Raw genomic sequence first — 18,092 nt, 5'->3', positions numbered from 1 at the left:
GAATATAAATATATCATCATCATCATCATCATCACCACCACCATAGTAATCTAATTGGGAGGTAATTTTAAGGCATGAATCACTGTAGCCAGGTCTGCCCTTCCTAGTAAACAGCAAAACTGGTGTGCCAACAGAAGCCAGGTAAAGGCATGCCTTTGCCACCGAAGCCACTTGGCCTTCTAGGAGTCGAAGAGCACCCCAAGGTATGAACTTAATCTTTCAGAGGGAGTGAAATGCAATGCAGAACAGGCTGTGATCTCAATCCCAAGTTAGCTTTCCTACTGACCAGCAGCGCCTCCATGATGTCTGAACTGAGCCTCAGTGTATTCGTCCACATTCATTCCTTTGTTGTGTCCAGACAGTAGCTCAGGACATCCACAACCTCCTTGGCATCAGCTGTAAAATAGAGATAAGAGCTAGTATCAGTTATGAGAGAGGGGCAGCCCAGAGTATGCTGGCCCTGGATCTGCCCTGATCTTCCCTTGTTGTGACACTGGATGGCTGTTCACATGCACATCCCGCTATGCCACCTGGGACAGGGCTGGTGAGTCTCTCATTCCTCCTGACCTCAGAATGAGGCACCCAGCATTGGTGACATGGCTGGGCACCTCATTCTGTCCTCAATAGGAGTATAGTGTCTAGACTGAGGGAAGGAATAGTACTATTCCATTCTGCTTTGGTTGGACCTCACCTGGAATAATGTGTCCATTTCTGGGCACCACAATTCTAGAAGGATGTGGACAAGCTGGAGAGTGTCCAGAGGAGGGCATCCAAAATGGTGAAAAGTCCAAAAGCCAACAAGCACTATGAGGAGTGACTTAGGGAGCTGGGTATGTTTAGCCTGGAAAAAAGAAGGCTAAGTATTGATATGATACCCATGTTTAAATATTTGAAAGGGAGGTCATAGTGAAGATGGAGCAAGCTTGTTTTCTGCTGCTCTAGAGACTAGTACATGGAGCAATGGGAAATCTCCTTCTCTGGTGGTTGCACTGGATGACCCCTGTGGTCTCTTCCAAATCTATGATTCTATGATTCTATGTGGCAAGTGCACCACATTTCAAACACCTCCCTGGCATTGGAATGGAAGGATTTGGATCTTCCAGGAACATCCAGCAAATTAGTTTTTAAATGTATTCCAAATGGAGTATTCTCCAGGTTTGGCACTGAATGGGCTGGACATTTTTCTATCTGTTTTCACCAGACTCAGGCTTTGGGCACTCCCTGCCAAGAGGATTGGGGAGGGGGGGACTGGTTTATTTGGCCCATGCAGGTAGGGCCTTAGAGCCAGAGGTGGAGGAACCACACCTCTTTCATCCTCCCCTGCCCCAAACTCCCCTTCCTCTTGCTCCCAGTTAGGACCAGTTTTAAAACTATAAGGGCTTGGAAGGCACCGTTCCCATGATAAGGCAAGGCAGAGTGGATCACCACCAGCACTAGTCTGCTTCATGGCTCATTTACAGTAGTCTCTTGTCCCCCTGCCAGGGTTGTCACATCTTGGCTGCTACGTACAACAATGCTGCTCAGCTGTGGAAAATGGGTGATTGCCAATTCAAGGTGAGTTCATCCAGGATTATCAATTTGGTGAGGGGTGTGGACGAAGGGGAGAGTGGGAAGGGACTAGTTTGATATGTTGCCTCAGGGAATTGGACATCAAATTCTCTTTTATTTGTTTTATTTCTTTATTCCTTCACTGTGTCTCAACCCATTGTGGACCTACAGGCAGTGCACCATAGATTAAAAAGACCTATTTAATGTCTTTAAATAGGTATTTAAAGACATATTTAATGTAGAGACCAACTAAAAGCAGTTCATAAAACCAGACAAACTTTAAAAAAAAAAACCACAGCCAGAGCAGACACCCCTGATTTAAAGAGGCTAAGACGCTGCAAAACAGCACAGTTTCCCTGACCAGCAGAAACTCAGAAGGGATGGAGCCAAACTGACCTCCCTTAGGAGGGAGTTCCACCGTTGGGATGCTAGCACAGGGAAAGCCCTGTCATGGATTCTTACCAGCCTAGCCTCATGATAGGGATGCAGTGGCTTAGTGGTTAAGATGCCATTTGTGATGATCGGAAGGCTGGCAGTTTGAGGCCCAAGTGCCACATGATGGGATGAGCTCTCACCACTAGTCCCAGATTCTGCCAACCTAGCATTTCAAAAGCATGCAAATACAAGTAGATAAATAGGTACCACTTCAGTGGGAAGGTAACAGTGTTCCACATGATCACTGGAGTGTAATGCTCGGGCAATGCTAATTCTTCAGCTTAGTAACGGAGATGAGCACCGACCTCTACAGTCAGTTACAACTAGACATTCATGTCAAGGGGAGACCTTTACCTTTACCTTTACCTAGCCTCATGAGATGGTGGGATACATAACAGGGCTTCGGCTATGATCTTAGAATTTGGGCAGGCTCATGTGGGAGGAGGTAGTCTTTAAGATATCCTGGCCCCAAGTCATGTAGGGCTGTACAGATCAAGATCAGCACCTTAAACTGACCTCAGAAGCAAGAGGGAAGCCAGTTCTATTCTTGTAAGACCAGCATTATGTGGTCTCTGAATTGCACACGTGGCTGCAGCATTTTGCCCTAGCTGTAGCTTCCAAGCAGTCTTCAAAGGCAGTTCTACATTGAGTGAATTACAGTAATCTGACTGGCATGAACCACTTTATCCAGGTCTGCCTTCCCTAGGAAAGGGCACAGCTGGTGTGCCAACTGAAGACAGGCAAAGGCATTCCTGGACCACTGAAGCCACTTGGTCTTCCTGGAATCCAAGAGCATGGCAATATATGAAGCTGGTATTTCAGAGGGAATGCACGCCTATGAAAAACAGAATGCAATATCAGTCCTAGATTAGCTTTCCTAATGACCAATAGCACTTGCCTGGATCATAATCAGAAAATCTTAGAGTTGGAGAAGACCCCAAGGGTCACCCAGTCCAACTGCATTCTGCCATGCAGGAAGATACCATTAAAGCACTCTGGACAAATGGCTATCCATCCTTTATTAGAAACCTCCCAAAAAGAAGACTCCATCACTCTCCAAGGCAACATGTTCTATTGGCAAGCAGCTCTTACCATCAAGAAGTTCTTCCTAATGTTTAGGTGGAATCTCTTCCTGTAGTTTGAATCCATTCCCCTGTGTTCCTAGCAGAAAACAAGCTTCCTGCATCCTCAGTATGACATCCCTTCAAATATTTCATAGAATCATAGAATTACAGACTTGAAAGAGACCTCAAGGGATATCCAGTCCTACCTCTCCTTCTGCCATGCAGGAACTCACCATCAAAGTACACCCGATAAATGGACATCCAGCTTCTGTTTAAAGACCTCCAAAGAAGGAGACTCCACCACTCTCCAAGATTATATACTCCTGTCAAACAGCTCTTACTGTAGGAAGTTCCTCTTAATGCTGAGATGGAATCTCTTTTCTTTTTTCTTGTAGTTTGAATCCATTGTTCCTTGACCTGTTCTCTGGAGCAGCAGAAAATAAGCTTGCTCCATCTTCAATATGACATCCCTTCAAATATTTAAACAGGGCTATCATGGCAATCCTTAACCTTCTCTTTTCCACGCTAAACATACCCAGCTCCCTAAGCCACTTGTCATAGGTTTGATGGTTACCAGACCTTTCATCATTTTGGTTGCCGCCCTGTGGACACACTCCAGCTTGTCCACATCCCTCTTGAATTGTGGTGCCCAGAACTGGACAGTGGATTCCAGATGAAGTCTGGACTAAAGCTCAGTTTGTTCATCCTCATCCAGTCCTTTTGTTGCACCTAGACAGCAATCCAGGAAATCCACAGTTTCCTTGGCATATAAAACAGAGATAAGAGCCAGTATCTGTTATAAGAAAGAGGGAGCATTGCTGTCAACAGGATACTGATGACACCTGACCCCCAAATTCTGGATAGCAATCCCCAGTAGCTTCATGAATATGATAGAAAGCATAGGAGACAGTACTGAGTTCTGTAGAACCCCACAGGCTTATGGTCAAAACACAGAAGAACAGATCCCCCCCCCCCCAGACCCGTCATCTGGGGATATCCAGCCAAAAAAGAACTGGAACCACTGCATCACAGTGCCCCTTATCAGCTAAACAGCCCAACAAGATACTGTGATAATACTGAGAGATCCAACTGCACTATCAAAGCCCCACTTTCTTGTCCAGCTCCCCGTGCAGCTCATCCTGCAGATTGACCGAGGCTGTTTCTGCCCCATAACCAGCCCTGAATTCTTGCAATCATTTGTTGTGTAGCTGGGCATTCATTTCTCTCTTGCAGCCATTTGCAAGGATCTTTTGCTTAATAAGAATAATAACTTTCCCAAGCTCTGATTAGACTTTGGAGCCAAGCTGGGTTCTTCCCAAGCCTGTTTAAAAGATTAGTCAGATAAGAAATAATCAGGGCCTTTTGTATGCTGAGAAATATCTTATAGAAGACTGTGGGTGCTGGAGTGTTAAGAATCAGATGAAAGAAGGCAGATTTGTATATGTGTTCATCAAACATTGGGTCATGATGAAGTTTGCTCTTGACAGTGCCCCAAGTTGGACAACATTCCTGGACCATCACATTTGGCAGACTTAATTGCAATCCTTACCCTCTCTGAGCTTCTGCTTACCCCTGTCTTTGAAATAGTTTACATTCTTGTCCCTGGAATTCTGCCCTTTCAACTTCAAGTGTTCTTGTTTGTGTGAACCAAGTAAAGTTCCCAAACTTGGAATGTGACGAGTGTGTGCCCTTTCTCTTTCATTCTCTCTTCTTTTATTCCCCCCTCCTTTTGTTCTTGCTTTTCTTCTACATTGAGACATCCCCAGCAACTGCCTGGTTTTTGTTATGTGCTGCCAAGTTGGCTTCAATGTAGGACAACCCTAGGAAATAAAAATAAATAAATAAAACTTTTATTTATATCCCACTTTTCTGTGACAAGACAATCAAAGTGGCTACAACACGTTAAAATCCACATTTACAAATTTATGTCCCAAATTCCCCCCCTTAAAACAGGATTAAACAAATTACAATTAAAACATTTATTAAAAACACAAGGAATGGGAGACCTCCGAGAGACTGTGGTGTTAACAACCATGTTCAGGTCTTGCAAACTCAGCGCAGCCTTTCAAAGACATAGCCGTGTCTGAAAAATAAGTATGCAAAGGGACCTAGCAGCGCCTTTGATACTAACAGGAGAAGTTGGTAGCATGAACTTCTGCAAACTAGAATCTACTTCCTCAGATGCATTTCGACATGCTATGGCTTCTTTCATGGAGTCAATCCACCTATAATACAGTTTTCCTCTTTTCTTACTGCTTTCCACTTTACTTGGCAGTAAGTTGCATCATCTCAAGATATGTCCAAATATGATAGACTCAGTTTAGTCTTTTTGGTTTTTATTGAAAGTTCAGGTTTGATTTGCTCGTGAGACCCATTTATTTCTCTGTTATTTACTTGTCCAGCACTGCATTTTAAATAAGTTGTTTTTTCACACTCTTGACCTTTTTTTTTGCTGTCCATCTTTTACGTTTATAAATAGCTTGCAAACTTTCCAAAGGTTCTATAGGTTTTTGCGGGTTTTCCGGGCTGTGAAGCCATGTTCTAGAAGAATTTATTCCAGATGTTTCGCCTGCATCTGTGGCTGGCATTTTCAGAGAGCTCTTCTCATTCCTGACAGGGGAATTTTTATTACTCTTCTTGCTCATGTGGAGAGCAAGATATTTTAACAGGGTCACCCCTCACAGAGAACAAATTTCCAAAGAATGAGGGCTATAAAAAAACTCTGTTGTCTTTCCCTCGCTAACTCTTCTTGCAATTAGTGGTGTGGACCATAAAACTCTGTTTGCAGTGTCTAACAGGGAACAATGGCCTGTGTTTATCTTTAGAATGGAATTCCCTCTTGCCTCCTTCAGCCCAGTGAAGTAATTCAAATTTTCATGACTGAGGGACAAAACAGACTGGCAGAAAGGGCAGCTTCCAAAGACTGATAGGGGACGTGGCAAACATACACCACAGCCCCAATCCACCTTTTCCCTGGCCAAAAAAGGAGCGGCAAAGCCGGCTTTTCCCACCCTACCATGGCCGGAAGCCAGTTTTAAGTTGCTCCAGTGGCGTGCGGCACATAAATGGTGTGCTGGTGGAGTGTGTTGAAGCCACCCACATGTAAGCAAAGGTGGCTTCAGGGCAGCTTCAAGATGTACAGCATATAAACACCGCACTCTGAAGCTGCCCAGATGGTGGTGCAAAAGGACCATCTGTTTCAGCCCTGAGACTAATACAATTAAAATAGGGAATATCACATTATCTAGGTGATACTGCTGTTGCTGTGTATGCTTATGTATAATGTCAGCTGCACTTGAAACACACATAGAATCATAGAGTTGGAAGAAACCCCAAGGGCCATCCAGTCCAACCCCATGCTATGCAGGAACTCTCAATCAAAGCATTCCCGGCAGATGGCCACCCAGCCTCTGCTTAAAGACCTCCAAATAAGGAGACTCCACCAAAATCTCTGAGGGAGTGTGTTCCACTGTCAGGAAGTTCCTCCTAATGTTGAGGTGGAATCTCTTTTCCTGCAGCTTGCATCCATTGCTCCGGGTCCTATTGTCTGGAGCAGCAGAAAACCAGCTTGCTCCATCCTCAATATGGCAGCCTTTCAAATATTTAATCAAGGCTATCATATCACCTCTTAACCATTTCTTTTCCAAGCTAAACATCCCCAGCTCCCTAAGAAAGACATGGTTTCCATAAACCTCTATGATCTGAAGTTATAATGATTTTTTTTTGTGTGGTGGCTGGAGAGGGCCATAAAACACTCAGCTGTCTTACCTTTCCACAGTATCAAAGAAAGAAAAATGGTCTGTGTTTATCCTTAGAAATTCCTTCTTCTCCCTCTCCCCTCCTGCAGCCCAGTGAAGTAATTCAGATTGCTTTGACTGAGACTCACACAATTAAAATGAATGGCTGAGGCACTGACACTTTTATTGCATAAACAAAAAAGGTCTGAACATTGATTTTCCCATGAAGTGCCTGCCTCATTACTTCTTTTGCAAATGAAATATCTGCAAATTCTCACACCATGGTTGAGCAGGTGCCAAATTTCGGAGCTTGTAAATAGCATTGAGAAAACCAAAATCACATATGTTTAATGAAGCACAACGAGCTTTTGTCACATCCCTCATGGCTCATAAGATATTCAGTCCTTGAAACCACTTTGGCTGTTTTAACCAATTTTAATGAATTAGACTAGGAAAGGCTGCAGCGGTTTGCTTTTGCTTGAGCTCCCAGGATAGGAAAAAATTCTGCTCCCTCCTCTCCTCTGCTGAGTCAATTGAGTGCAAACTCCTTTTGCATTGTGAGCTTAGTCTGCAGCAACTGAAGTAAACAGAGAACAAAGAGGGAAAGTGGGAGGAAGAGGGAGAAACTGAGACGTTTAAACAACAGCTAAAAAAGTGGAATGACAGAGGATTAATTGGGAGTGACTCTGCTCAACTGGGATGGTTGGAGGGTATGCTTTTGATAATCTTCAGCTGTGTCTCCAGTTTCTTTCCTGGGTTCCAATGGATGTTTGCCACCTTCTGCTTCTTAAATGAAAAAGGAGCCTTTTCTTCATATCTCTGATTGTTTGTCTAGGAGATTCTCACTGGCCACACGGACAAAGTGACGGCTGCCAAGTTCAGGTCCACCCGGCACCAGGCTGTGACAGGCAGCCGAGACAGGACTGTGAAGGAGTGGGATCTGAGCAAAGGGGCTTGTAAGTGGCAGGGCTGCCTCTAAGGTGGGAAGGGGACCCTGATCTGGCAAGGCAGCCACACTGTATGGCAGAGTTATAGCATAGTGCTAAACGTTCCTTATAGACCCATTTCCTCTCCCTGACACATGTATCCCTGTCCTTCTGGCAGGCTCCCGAACCATTGATGTCCTCTCGTACTGCAATGACCTTGTGTGCTGTGATACCATCATTGTCAGTGGACATCATGACAAGACAATCCGTTTCTGGGACAGCAGGTGAGCCAGCAAGCTGCTGGACATAGATATGTGTTGCTCAAACCAGTGGATTCAGACTTGAAGAAAAGAGATCCCACCCAAATGTTTAGAAGAACTTTTTATTATAAGAGTTGTTTGACTGTGGAATGAACTCTCCATTTTTGGAGGTCTTTCAGCAAAAGTTGGATGGGCGTCTTGCAGGCAGACTTTATCTGTGGATTCCTTTGTGGCTTGCGGCTGGATTAGATGGCTATTAGAGTCCTCAGTGGCTCTAAGGTTATATGATTCTCTTAAACTGATGTTATTATGTATCACCATGAGATCTTGGGAAGCAAAAACAGGATATAAATATTTAATGCATAAAGTTTCTCTCCTCCCAAAGCATTAAGTTTCACAGTTGTCTAAAGTTATCTAAAATGTGTAAAAAAAAACCAGGTAATTAATGCTGGAAATGTGGGAAAGAAATAGGATATTTCTATCATGTTTGGTGGTGTTGTGAAAAAACCAAGAACCAAGGAAGTCTATTTTTTAGTTTGTTAAGTAGCATGTTAAATATTGTCACAGTCACGTTATAGATGTGCCTATGTATGCTTCAATTTTTTTTGTTTTTTGCCTTTGTCACTACTGTTGTTTTTTGTTTTTGTTTTTAGTTTCTCTGTTCAATAATAATAATAATAATAATAATAATAATAATAATAATAATAATTTTAGCCCACCTCTCCCATTCGGATTGAGGCGGGTTCCAAAAAATTACAAAATTACAAAATGTATAGAGGTTTCATGAATGAATGTTGTTGTTGTATTGCTGTTTCTTTTACCAACTTAATAAAGCATGACGTTTCTCCTCCTATCTCCTTCTCCAGGGATGTCCGCTGTACCCAAGTGATCCCCGTGGAAGGCACAGTCACCTCCCTGAGCATCAGTCCTGACCAAATGCACCTCCTAAGCTGTTCCCGAGATAACGCCCTTAAAGTCATTGACCTCCGCATGCACAACATCCGACAAGTGTTCAGGTGATGGGCTGCGAGCTGTTGCATTGTTGAGCCACTGAGGTAGACCAGCAGCCAGTTGGGTTTTGCTTTGAGGGTAGGGCTGTAATCTTTTTACTAATAGCATTCCTGCACAAAGCAAATACAGTGGGCCCTCAGTATCTGCTGGGGTTTGGTTCAAGAACCCCACATGGATAGCAAAATCCGTAGGTGCTCCATTCCAATTAAGTACAACGCATAGCAAAACAGTGTCCTTTGTATAAAATGGCAAAATCAAGGTTTGCTTTTTTGGAATTTACATATTTTCAAAATATTTTCAGGCCATGGAGGCTTGAATCTGTGGATAAAAAAATCTGTGGCTTTGGTGGGTTGACTGAATTTGTAAGAGTGTTCTTCCCACTGTGAGAAAGTAATTGAAAACTTTGCCATTTTCAAAGGCCAATTCACAGAAATTATTTTGTGTGTGTGTGTGTGTGTGTGTGTGTGTGTGTGTGTGAGTGTGTATTTGGGAAAAAACATATTTGGTACAGGAAGCTGCCTTTTCCCATGTGCAAAGCTTGCACAGAATAAGTTCTGAATTGCTAAGAGTCTCATCATTCCACGATTCTCTTCTCCAGAGTTTCCTGATGCTTAGGAAACACATTTTTCAACCATTTTAAAATATTTTTAATATCCTTTCTCTCCTACTTGGGAGAGCTGAGTGAACTAGATTGTTTTACCTTTGGGGCAAGTCACTTGCATCCAGCCTCATTTCCATCTGTGAAATGGGAACGCTCAGAGTTTGCAAGCATCACTTATTTTAGGCTATCCATGGGCAGAATTCATCCCCTCCAGTCATTTTTTTTTTAAACTAAGATCTGGAAAATCTTCTCCAGATTTTAAAAGTCTGAATCTAATAAAGAATGTAATGAGTTGGACCCAAGCTTTTTGTAGTGCTGTAAGGATTGTAATTTTTTAAAAATTCTATTCTCAATGCAAAAAGAAGAAAAATAATTTGTCTTGTTGGGCATGATTTATGAGGCAGGGTTTTTGTTTTGTTTTTTAAAGCATTTTCTATTTTGATTGTCTGATTTTTTTGGGGGGGTGGATGGAATTTGGGAACTCTGTGAGAATTTGTGAAAAATCAAATCAAATTAAAAACAAACAAAAAAAAACAAATTTTACTTAGTTATCTTCTATCCTATATCATGGGATCTCAGTGTGACATAGAGTAAAATGAGTTTACCCTCTTAAAACCTATTTGAAACAGGGGGGAAATATTTAAACAGACTTAAAGCATATGAAACCACTATCTCCCCACTCCATTTTCACATTTGTCTAGTCTTTTATCCAGAAAGGGACTCAAGACAAGCAGCCTTTTCTCTCTTCCTTTATGTTTGCATCAAGACTTCTAGAATTTCTAAAAATTATTCTTTGGAGCAGAGGTTCTTGTGACTGGGGAGTTGCCATCCAAAAAAGTAACTTTCCCACACTTTGGTTGAAGCACTTTCTTGGCTCACTGTCCCTTTTTCCACAGAGCTGAGGGATTCAAGTGCGGTTCAGATGGGACCAAAGCAGTGTTCAGGTGAGGGTCTGACAACTCATGGAAAACGTGGTAGTCTCAAAGGTGCTACAAGATCCTTTTCCATCATAGGAGTTTATCACACCGGGGGAAACATGGAGTTTAAACAGTGAGTCAAGAGTGAGTCAACAGTGTGATGCGGCAGCTAAAAAGGCCAATGCAATTTTAGGCTGCAACAATAAAAGTAGAGTGTCTAGGTCAAGAAAAGTAATATTCTGCTCTGGTCAGGCCCCACCTGGAATAAGACTGTGTCCAGTTCTGTGTCCAAAATTCAAAAAGGACGTTGAGAAACTGGAGTGTGTCCAAAGGAGGGTGACTAAAATGGTGAAAGGTCTGGAAACCTTGCCCTATGAGGAACGACTCAGGGATCTGGGGATGTTTAGCCTGGAGAAGAGAAGGTTAAGAGGATATGATAGCCCTGTTTAAATATTTGAAGGGATGTCATATTGAGGAGGGAGCAAACTTGTTTTCTGCTGCTCCAGAGAACAGGACCCGGAACAATGGATGCAAGCTGCAGGAAAAGAGATTCCAGCTCAACATTAGGAGGAACTTCCTGACAGTAAGAGCTGTTTGACAGTGGAACACACTCCCTTGGAGAACAGTGAAGTCTCCTTCTTTGGAGGTCTTTAAGCAGAGGCTAGATGGCCATCTGTCGGGGATGCTTTGATTGAGAGTTCCTGCATGGCAGAAGGGGGTTGGACTGGATGGCCCTTGGGATCTCTTCCGACTCTATGATTCTATGATTAACCCAAGAAAATCATGCAACTGACATTAAAATGTGATTAAAGTGAGATTAATATAAGAGCCATTATCCTATGAATAACTGGGGAATAACCAGGCAATAACAACAAAAAGTCATTCACAGGAAAATCCTGTGAATGATTTACTGCTGTTTCTTGCCTGGTTATTCATGGGTTAATGGCACTTTAATCATGTTTTGCCTCGACTATTAGCGCAGTTGCAAGATTATAGTAGGTTAATCACCGTTTATACTTCCCATTGTCCCCTGTGTGACAAACTCCATAGAGAACAAGTTATGCTAATACAGTAGGCCCTTGGTATCTTCTGGGGTTTGGTTCCTTGTCTCCCAAGGAAACCAAAATCTGTGGATGCTCACATCCCATTAAATACAATGGCAGAGTAAAATGTCTCTTATATAAAATGGCAAAATCAAGGTTTGCTTTTTGAAATTTAAAAAAAAACATTTTCAAGCTGTGGGTGATTGAATCCGTGGATAAGGATTCTGTGGATCTGGAGGGCCAATCATACAATCGTCCTTTATCTGTGGGAGATATGTTCCAAGACCCTCAATGGATGACTGAAACTGCAGATAGTACTGAAACCTATGATAATAATGTTTTCAGACCACGATTGACTGTGGGTAACCGAAACCGCAGAGAGCAAAACCATGGCTAAGGGCATCTACATCAGCTGTATCTAAATCAGCTTTTCCCAACTGTACCAAATCAGCATTCCCCAACTGTATCTAAGGCCCCATACAGGCTGCCAAGACAAAGCTGCTTTGGGTCACTTTGGAGGTATGCTGTTTAAATGATGCATGTGTCCTAAGAGTCTGGAAGCTGTGTCAAAGCTGTGCTCAAGTTCTTAGGACTGGATCATGGCTTTGGTGCGGCTTACGGACTCTTAGAATGCATGCATCGTTTAAACAGCATACCTCCAAAGTGACCTGAAGCAGCTTTATTTTGCCCTGTCTGTATGGGGCCTAAATCGGCTTCTCCCATCTAGGTGCCCCCTGGATTCATTGGGCTACAATTCCCATCATGGGAAGGGATGCAGCAGGGAGAATAGTTGCTCCTCTTCTACTTAACCACTCCAACTTTGGTCTTCCAGATGTTTCAGGAGATGTTCAGCTCCAAAGGCTAGCTCATCATTTGCTGTGGGTGATGTTGGCTCTTTACGGACTTAGGTGGAGTGAGAGAGGTTTTTTTCCCATCATCTGGTGCACTTGATGTCAGGGACTGGACCTCAGGCATTCTGAGTACTCTGGAATGTTATTGTAGGTTCTTGTGTTTCCATAGTATTCCCCAAAAGGCTACGGTTGGGGTTGCTTGTCCATCTGAGGCCTGGATTGGTTTCCTGGCTAATGTCCTGTCCTTCATAATGATCCTATGGAGATCATTAGTATGGAATGAGTCCAGCTAACCTCTTGATTGATGGATGCTATTGTTTTTAGATTTGATGTTTTTTAGGTTTTATGTTTTTATTTTATTGTGGTTTTAATGTTGTTGTAATTTTTAACTTTGTGATTTTAACCTTGTTGTGATCCCGCTTCAATCCATGGGGAGAGGTGGGAAGATTATTATTATTATTATTATTATTATTATTATTATTATTATTATTACTACTATTGTTATTGTTATTGTTATTTTCTCTGGTTCCAGCCCTGATAAGAGCTATGCCATGGTTGGATCTGCAGATGGCACCCTCTTCATCTGGAACATGGAAACAGGCAAGCTGGAGACCACTTTGGCTGGAGTGCATAGGTAATCATAGAATCATAGAATTGAAGAGTTGGAAAAGACCCCAAGGGCCATCCAGTCCAACCCCCTGCCATGCAGGAACTCACAATCAAAGCATCCTCAACAGATGGTCATCCAGTCTCTGTTTAAAGACCTCCAAGGACTCCACCACTCTCCAAGGGAGTTTGTTCCACTGTCGAACAGCCCTTACTGTCAGGAAGTTCCTCCTAATGTATAGGTGGAATCTCTTTTCCTGTAGCTTGCATCCATTGTTCCGTGTTCTAGTCTCTGGAGCAGCAGAAAACAAGCTTGCTCCATCCTCAATGTGACACCCCTTCAAAATTAACAAACTTGCCAGAACAGGTCAAAAACGTGTTTGGGTCAGAGAGTTGTGAAATATGTGAAGACAACCCACCTTTTCTCTCTGACGTACACACACACACACACACACACAGAGAGAGAGAGAGAGAGAGAGAGAGTTTTGATTGCCTGTCAGCTGACTTTCGCTTCCATATTTTTAAGCAGTGCTGGCATATGTCACCAATAGTTATTGCACTATTGACGAGTGCAAAACACTACTGTATATCTTACCATTGTTAATTTAACTATAATGCAGTTCAAAGCTCTGGAAATCATTGATTGAAGTGCCAGAGGAAGAACTTAAATGGATACCTAATTGTCTTTTATAATGTTCCTTATAATGTAGAACAAGCATCTCGCTCTGTATTGGGAGGGGAACAGGGTGCACATCACTCTGTCTTAGGCCTGCCCAAGGAACCTGTGAACAGTGCAGGAGCAGCAGAAAAACAAAGAGAAGATGCATGAATCACAGAGTTGTACTTTTGGGACCTCAAGATTCACTTAGTCCAGCCTTAGGGATGGAAAGAATATTAATAATTTTTTGTTCCAACCTTTAAAAACAAGTTTCCCAGCAGGAAGCCAGACAGAAACCCAGTGAGGAGGAGACATAGACCAGGGAGAATGTTACATAGGTTTCTCCTGGAATTTGAATATCCCAAAGTGTTGCAAAGCAATTATTCCGTGGGGGGGGGGGGAGACACTTTTTGTTTGGGGGGGTGACCCTTCTATCTTCCGCTCAGGTAATGGGTTCCCTGCACAGAAAATGTCTCTCCCCTGCAGAAAATGGAGATTTTGCAACAACAACAACAAAAAAGCCAAACAACGCCATGCTTTTCTGTGCAGAATAATTCTTCCATGTGATGCAGTGGCTAAAAAAGCCATTGCAATTCTAGCCTGTATCAATAGGAGCATTGTGCCTAGATTAGGCGAAGGAGTGGAGATACTGTCTTCTGCTTTGGTCAGACGTCACCTGGATTAATGTGCCCACGTCTGGGAATCACCATTCAAGAAGGATATTGACAAGCTGGAAGGTGTCCAGACAAGAGCGACCAAGTTGATCCAAGATCTGGAAAACAAGCTTTATGAGGAACAACTAAGGGAGCTGTATATGTTTAGCATGAATATAGAAAGGCTGATAAGTGAAATGATTCAACCATCTTTAAGTATCAAAAGGAATGCCATGTAGAAGGTGGAGCCTGCTTATTTTCTACTGCTCCAGAGGCAAGGATAGAAGCCAATGGATTCTAATTACAAGAAAAGAGATTCCACCTTAGTATTGGAAAGATCTTTTTGATGGTAAGAGCTGTCCAACAGTGGAGCAGACTGCCTCCATGGATGATGGTCTTTCCATCTTTGAAGATCCAACAGGTTGGATGGCATATCTATCAAGAGTGTTTTAGCTGTGTAAATTGAAAGGTAGGGGGTTGGACTGGATGGCTCTTAGGAACCCTTCCTACTCTATGATCCAACAACACTTTGGGACAGTCAAATGTGAGGTGAATACTGTAGCAAAATAGTTGCTGTTTTGTATTGGGGTGAAAGTTACTGTTCTGATTTGTCTTTGCTTCCAAGAATGAAATAGCCATAGAATCATAGAATCCTAAAGTTGGAAGAGATCACAAGGACCATCCAGTCCAACCCCATTCTGCCATGCAGCAACTCTCAATCAGAGCATACCCAACAGATGGCCATCCAGCCTCTGCTTAAAGACCTCCAAAGAAGGAGACTCCACCACTCTCTGAGGGAATGTCTTCCACTGTCAAATAGCCCTTACTATCAGGAAGTTCTTCCTAATCCTGAGCTGGAATCTCTTTTCCTGTAGCTTGCATCCATTGCTCTATTGGGTCCTGTTCTCTGGAGCAGCAGAAAACAAGCTTGCTCCCTCCTCAATGTGACATCCCTTCAAGTATTTAAACAGGGCTATCATATACTTCTTAACCTTCTCTTCTCCTGATTAAACATATCTAGCTTCCTAAGTTGTTCCATATAGGGCATGGTTTCCAGACCACTATTTTAGTGGCCCTCCTTTGAACATGCTCCAGCTCCCTGAAAAAGCATCAGTCTGTTCATACGGTGGCCAATCAGATTCACAAGAGGAGTATGAATTTTGCAGAAAGTTTGACAATCCTACACCAGAGATAATGCCTCTTCCCTCTTCCCTCTACTGCAGGTCTCCTGTGAATGCTGTGGCTTGGGGTTCCTCTGGAACATACGTGGGGAGTGTGGACCGTTGCAGGAAGGTGGTTTTATGGAGATAGCACCAGCTTTACAGACACCGAATGGGCGAGGTTTCCAGGCTTCCTTCCTCACAGGCTTTTGCCTCTCCAGACTGGCCTCTCGGTGCCTTTTTTTGTTGTGCTCAGGACTGTGGGTGTCAATGAACATCAGAAACTTGCGGTTGCAGGAGAAGCTGAGTCGTCTTGTAGGCAATTGGACGTAGATTTTGGTCCTCATGTTGGTACCCCCCAAAATATGGACAGAGCTCTCTGGTGCAGGGCCTTGCAGATTGGAACCCAGGCCTCTAAAAGTCAGAAGAGGCCTCCACCAAAGCAGAAGGCCTGCTTGCAAAGCAGAAAATAGTTTGGGGTCTTTAACCACAGGGAATCTCTCAAGCATTGTATGGCAGCTTAGATCCTTTTGCAAGAGAACTAGACAAATTCAGGAGTGACAGGCTGTCATGTTGTTGTTTATTGCTGTCTAGTCAATTTTGACTGAAAGTGCCCCTCCGAGTGAGAAAGCTCCCAAAGACTCTGTTATTAACAACCCTGTTTGGGTCTTGCAGACTCAGGGCAGGAATGGCCTTCTTGACTGAATCATATACACCTGTATTGTATTTTTCTGACTGCCTCCTACTTTTCCTCATTATCAGCCCAAGAGAATGTAGCTGATAACAGTGTGTGCAGTGGTTAGAACCAGGGACTTGGAGATGAGAGGCTCACATTCAGATTCCTGGTTTGCCAGGAAACTCTCTTGGGGTGTTTATAGGCCAGTCACACTTGCAGCCTAACCAGAATGGATGGATGGATGGATGGATGGATGGATGGATGGAAGGGAGGGAGGGAGGGAGGGGAAGAGGAGGAGATAATGTGGCTTAAATCAGACCTGTTGCATCAATTTTGATGCACAATGATGTACAATGGATGTAAGGGATCTGCTCTAATTAGGACTAACCCCTAGGAATCCAGCCGATGTATAGGAGGAGACCCCCTCAATTTATGGGCCAGTTTTGGCTCATGGTTCTGTTTTATCAAACCCTCAGTCTCTCTTCCTCTGCCCTGCATGCCTTGTTGAGCCTGCCTGGTTATAAATAATAGTAAATAAAATTTTTATTTATATACTGCTTTTCTAAAAATCAAAGCGGTTAACAACATGTGCAAATACAATCTAAAACCATCAAAATACAAAACATCATATAAAACATCAGAACACCAACTACAGCAATAAAACCACATCTTGTGCCAGCTCAACGGTGCTGAGGGGGGGGGGGGCGCACATCGGGAGTCGGGAGTATGCCTGCTCGAAGAGGTGTGTTTTTAACCCCTTCTTAAATTGGTTCAGTGAGGTGGCCGAGCGGAGCTCATCGGGAAGCGAGTTCCAGAGATAGAGAAGGCCCTCCTGGTGGTAGTAACTAATCTGACCTCCGGTCAGATACCATCTGTGGCAATAGTCTCGAGATACCATCTGTGGCAATAGATCATAGTTGAAGTGCCACAACAGAAGGTCCTGTGTCTTCTCCAAGAAGCCAAGTTCCTTGAAGGGTGAGCATTTCTCCAATTCTTGATCAAGTTCCCATTTTTTAGGTGAGGAAGACAAAAGGGATGTTCTGGATTTGTTCTGAAACTCTATTTTGTGGGCACAGCTGGTCTTTTTTCCAAATGGTTGGCTGATCTTTCAGTGCACCCAGCAGGCCTATGCAAGGAGCTGGGATGACTTCTTTTTATATATAACTGCAAACCTGTTTGGACTGTGTGCTCCACCCAAGTGTTTTAGAAAATATGGCACATACAATGGTCACAATGCCATGTTTTTAATAAAGGAAGATATCCTTTGGTCTGGGCTTGGTCAACATCATTATTTGGGGGTGGAGGACACTCTGTTGCCCACAGGCTGACCACTGGGAAAGAGCGTGATACAAAGTTCCTCGTGTCATTTTGCATTTCCTCTTTGCTGACCATTGCTGACTGGCCACATTCTCCCTATGAGCGCCAAAGTAGACTTACTGTGCCTCACTTTCTCCCAAAAGTGGTTTCCTCCTGGGAACTTGGAAAAGTTATAGCTCTTAGGACCCCAAGGCAACCCATTGGAGCTGTAGTCCAAAATGTAAATCTAGCAAATCTGTTCCTCCTTAGCCTTTTTGCAAGGAAAACCAGTTCTTTTGAGCTTTTCCTGCAAGGTTTGTGTTCCAGGTGTTCTGTACTGTATCTTAATTCTTTTCAACCTTTTCAACCATGGCAGCTGCAATGTATGATCTGCTTGAGAGTAGTGAGTCAAAACTCCTGAGTATGGAGAGCCAAGCTCTGTGATCTGGGTGTATTTCACCTAATCTAACCTGCTAATTCCAGTGAAGTGAAACCAGTTCTAACACTCTGCTCTGTGATCTCATGGAAAGCTTGCTAAGGACCCTTTTGGTTTCTGAAACTGCACCATGATCTGCTACATCCTTCCAAACCTGTATTCTTAGGAGTTTATCAAACGGGAGGAATTTCTCTTAAATTTGAATGAAAAGAAA

The 18,092-nt window shown here is 43.2% G+C and overlaps 1 protein-coding gene across 4 annotated transcripts in view; it reads left to right on the top strand.

Moving 5' to 3' along the window:
* Window positions 1–16,388, top strand: part of ATG16L2 (autophagy related 16 like 2) — a 38,831-nt gene extending 22,443 nt beyond the window's left edge. For 2 of the 4 annotated variants that reach the window (XM_042460025.1, XM_042460023.1), the window contains 7 exons: window positions 1,483–1,554; window positions 7,620–7,740; window positions 7,889–7,994; window positions 8,837–8,986; window positions 10,479–10,526; window positions 12,926–13,027; window positions 15,534–16,388. In XM_042460025.1, coding sequence (XP_042315959.1) covers window positions 1,483–1,554; window positions 7,620–7,740; window positions 7,889–7,994; window positions 8,837–8,986; window positions 10,479–10,526; window positions 12,926–13,027; window positions 15,534–15,621 — 687 coding nt within the window. In that variant the 3' untranslated portion in view covers window positions 15,622–16,388. Of the gene's footprint in view, window positions 1–1,482; window positions 1,555–7,619; window positions 7,741–7,888; window positions 7,995–8,836; window positions 9,060–10,478; window positions 10,527–12,925; window positions 13,028–15,533 lie in introns of those variants that run through there. The other 2 variants (XM_042460024.1, XR_006103083.1) reach the window with 2 other exon arrangements.
* The last annotated feature ends 1,704 nt before the right edge of the window (window positions 16,389–18,092 follow it).

Source organism: Sceloporus undulatus, chromosome 3, assembly GCF_019175285.1.
Source record: "Sceloporus undulatus isolate JIND9_A2432 ecotype Alabama chromosome 3, SceUnd_v1.1, whole genome shotgun sequence".
NCBI classification, from domain to species: domain Eukaryota; kingdom Metazoa; phylum Chordata; class Lepidosauria; order Squamata; family Phrynosomatidae; genus Sceloporus; species Sceloporus undulatus.
This window is presented reverse-complemented; position numbering and strand designations above follow the sequence as displayed.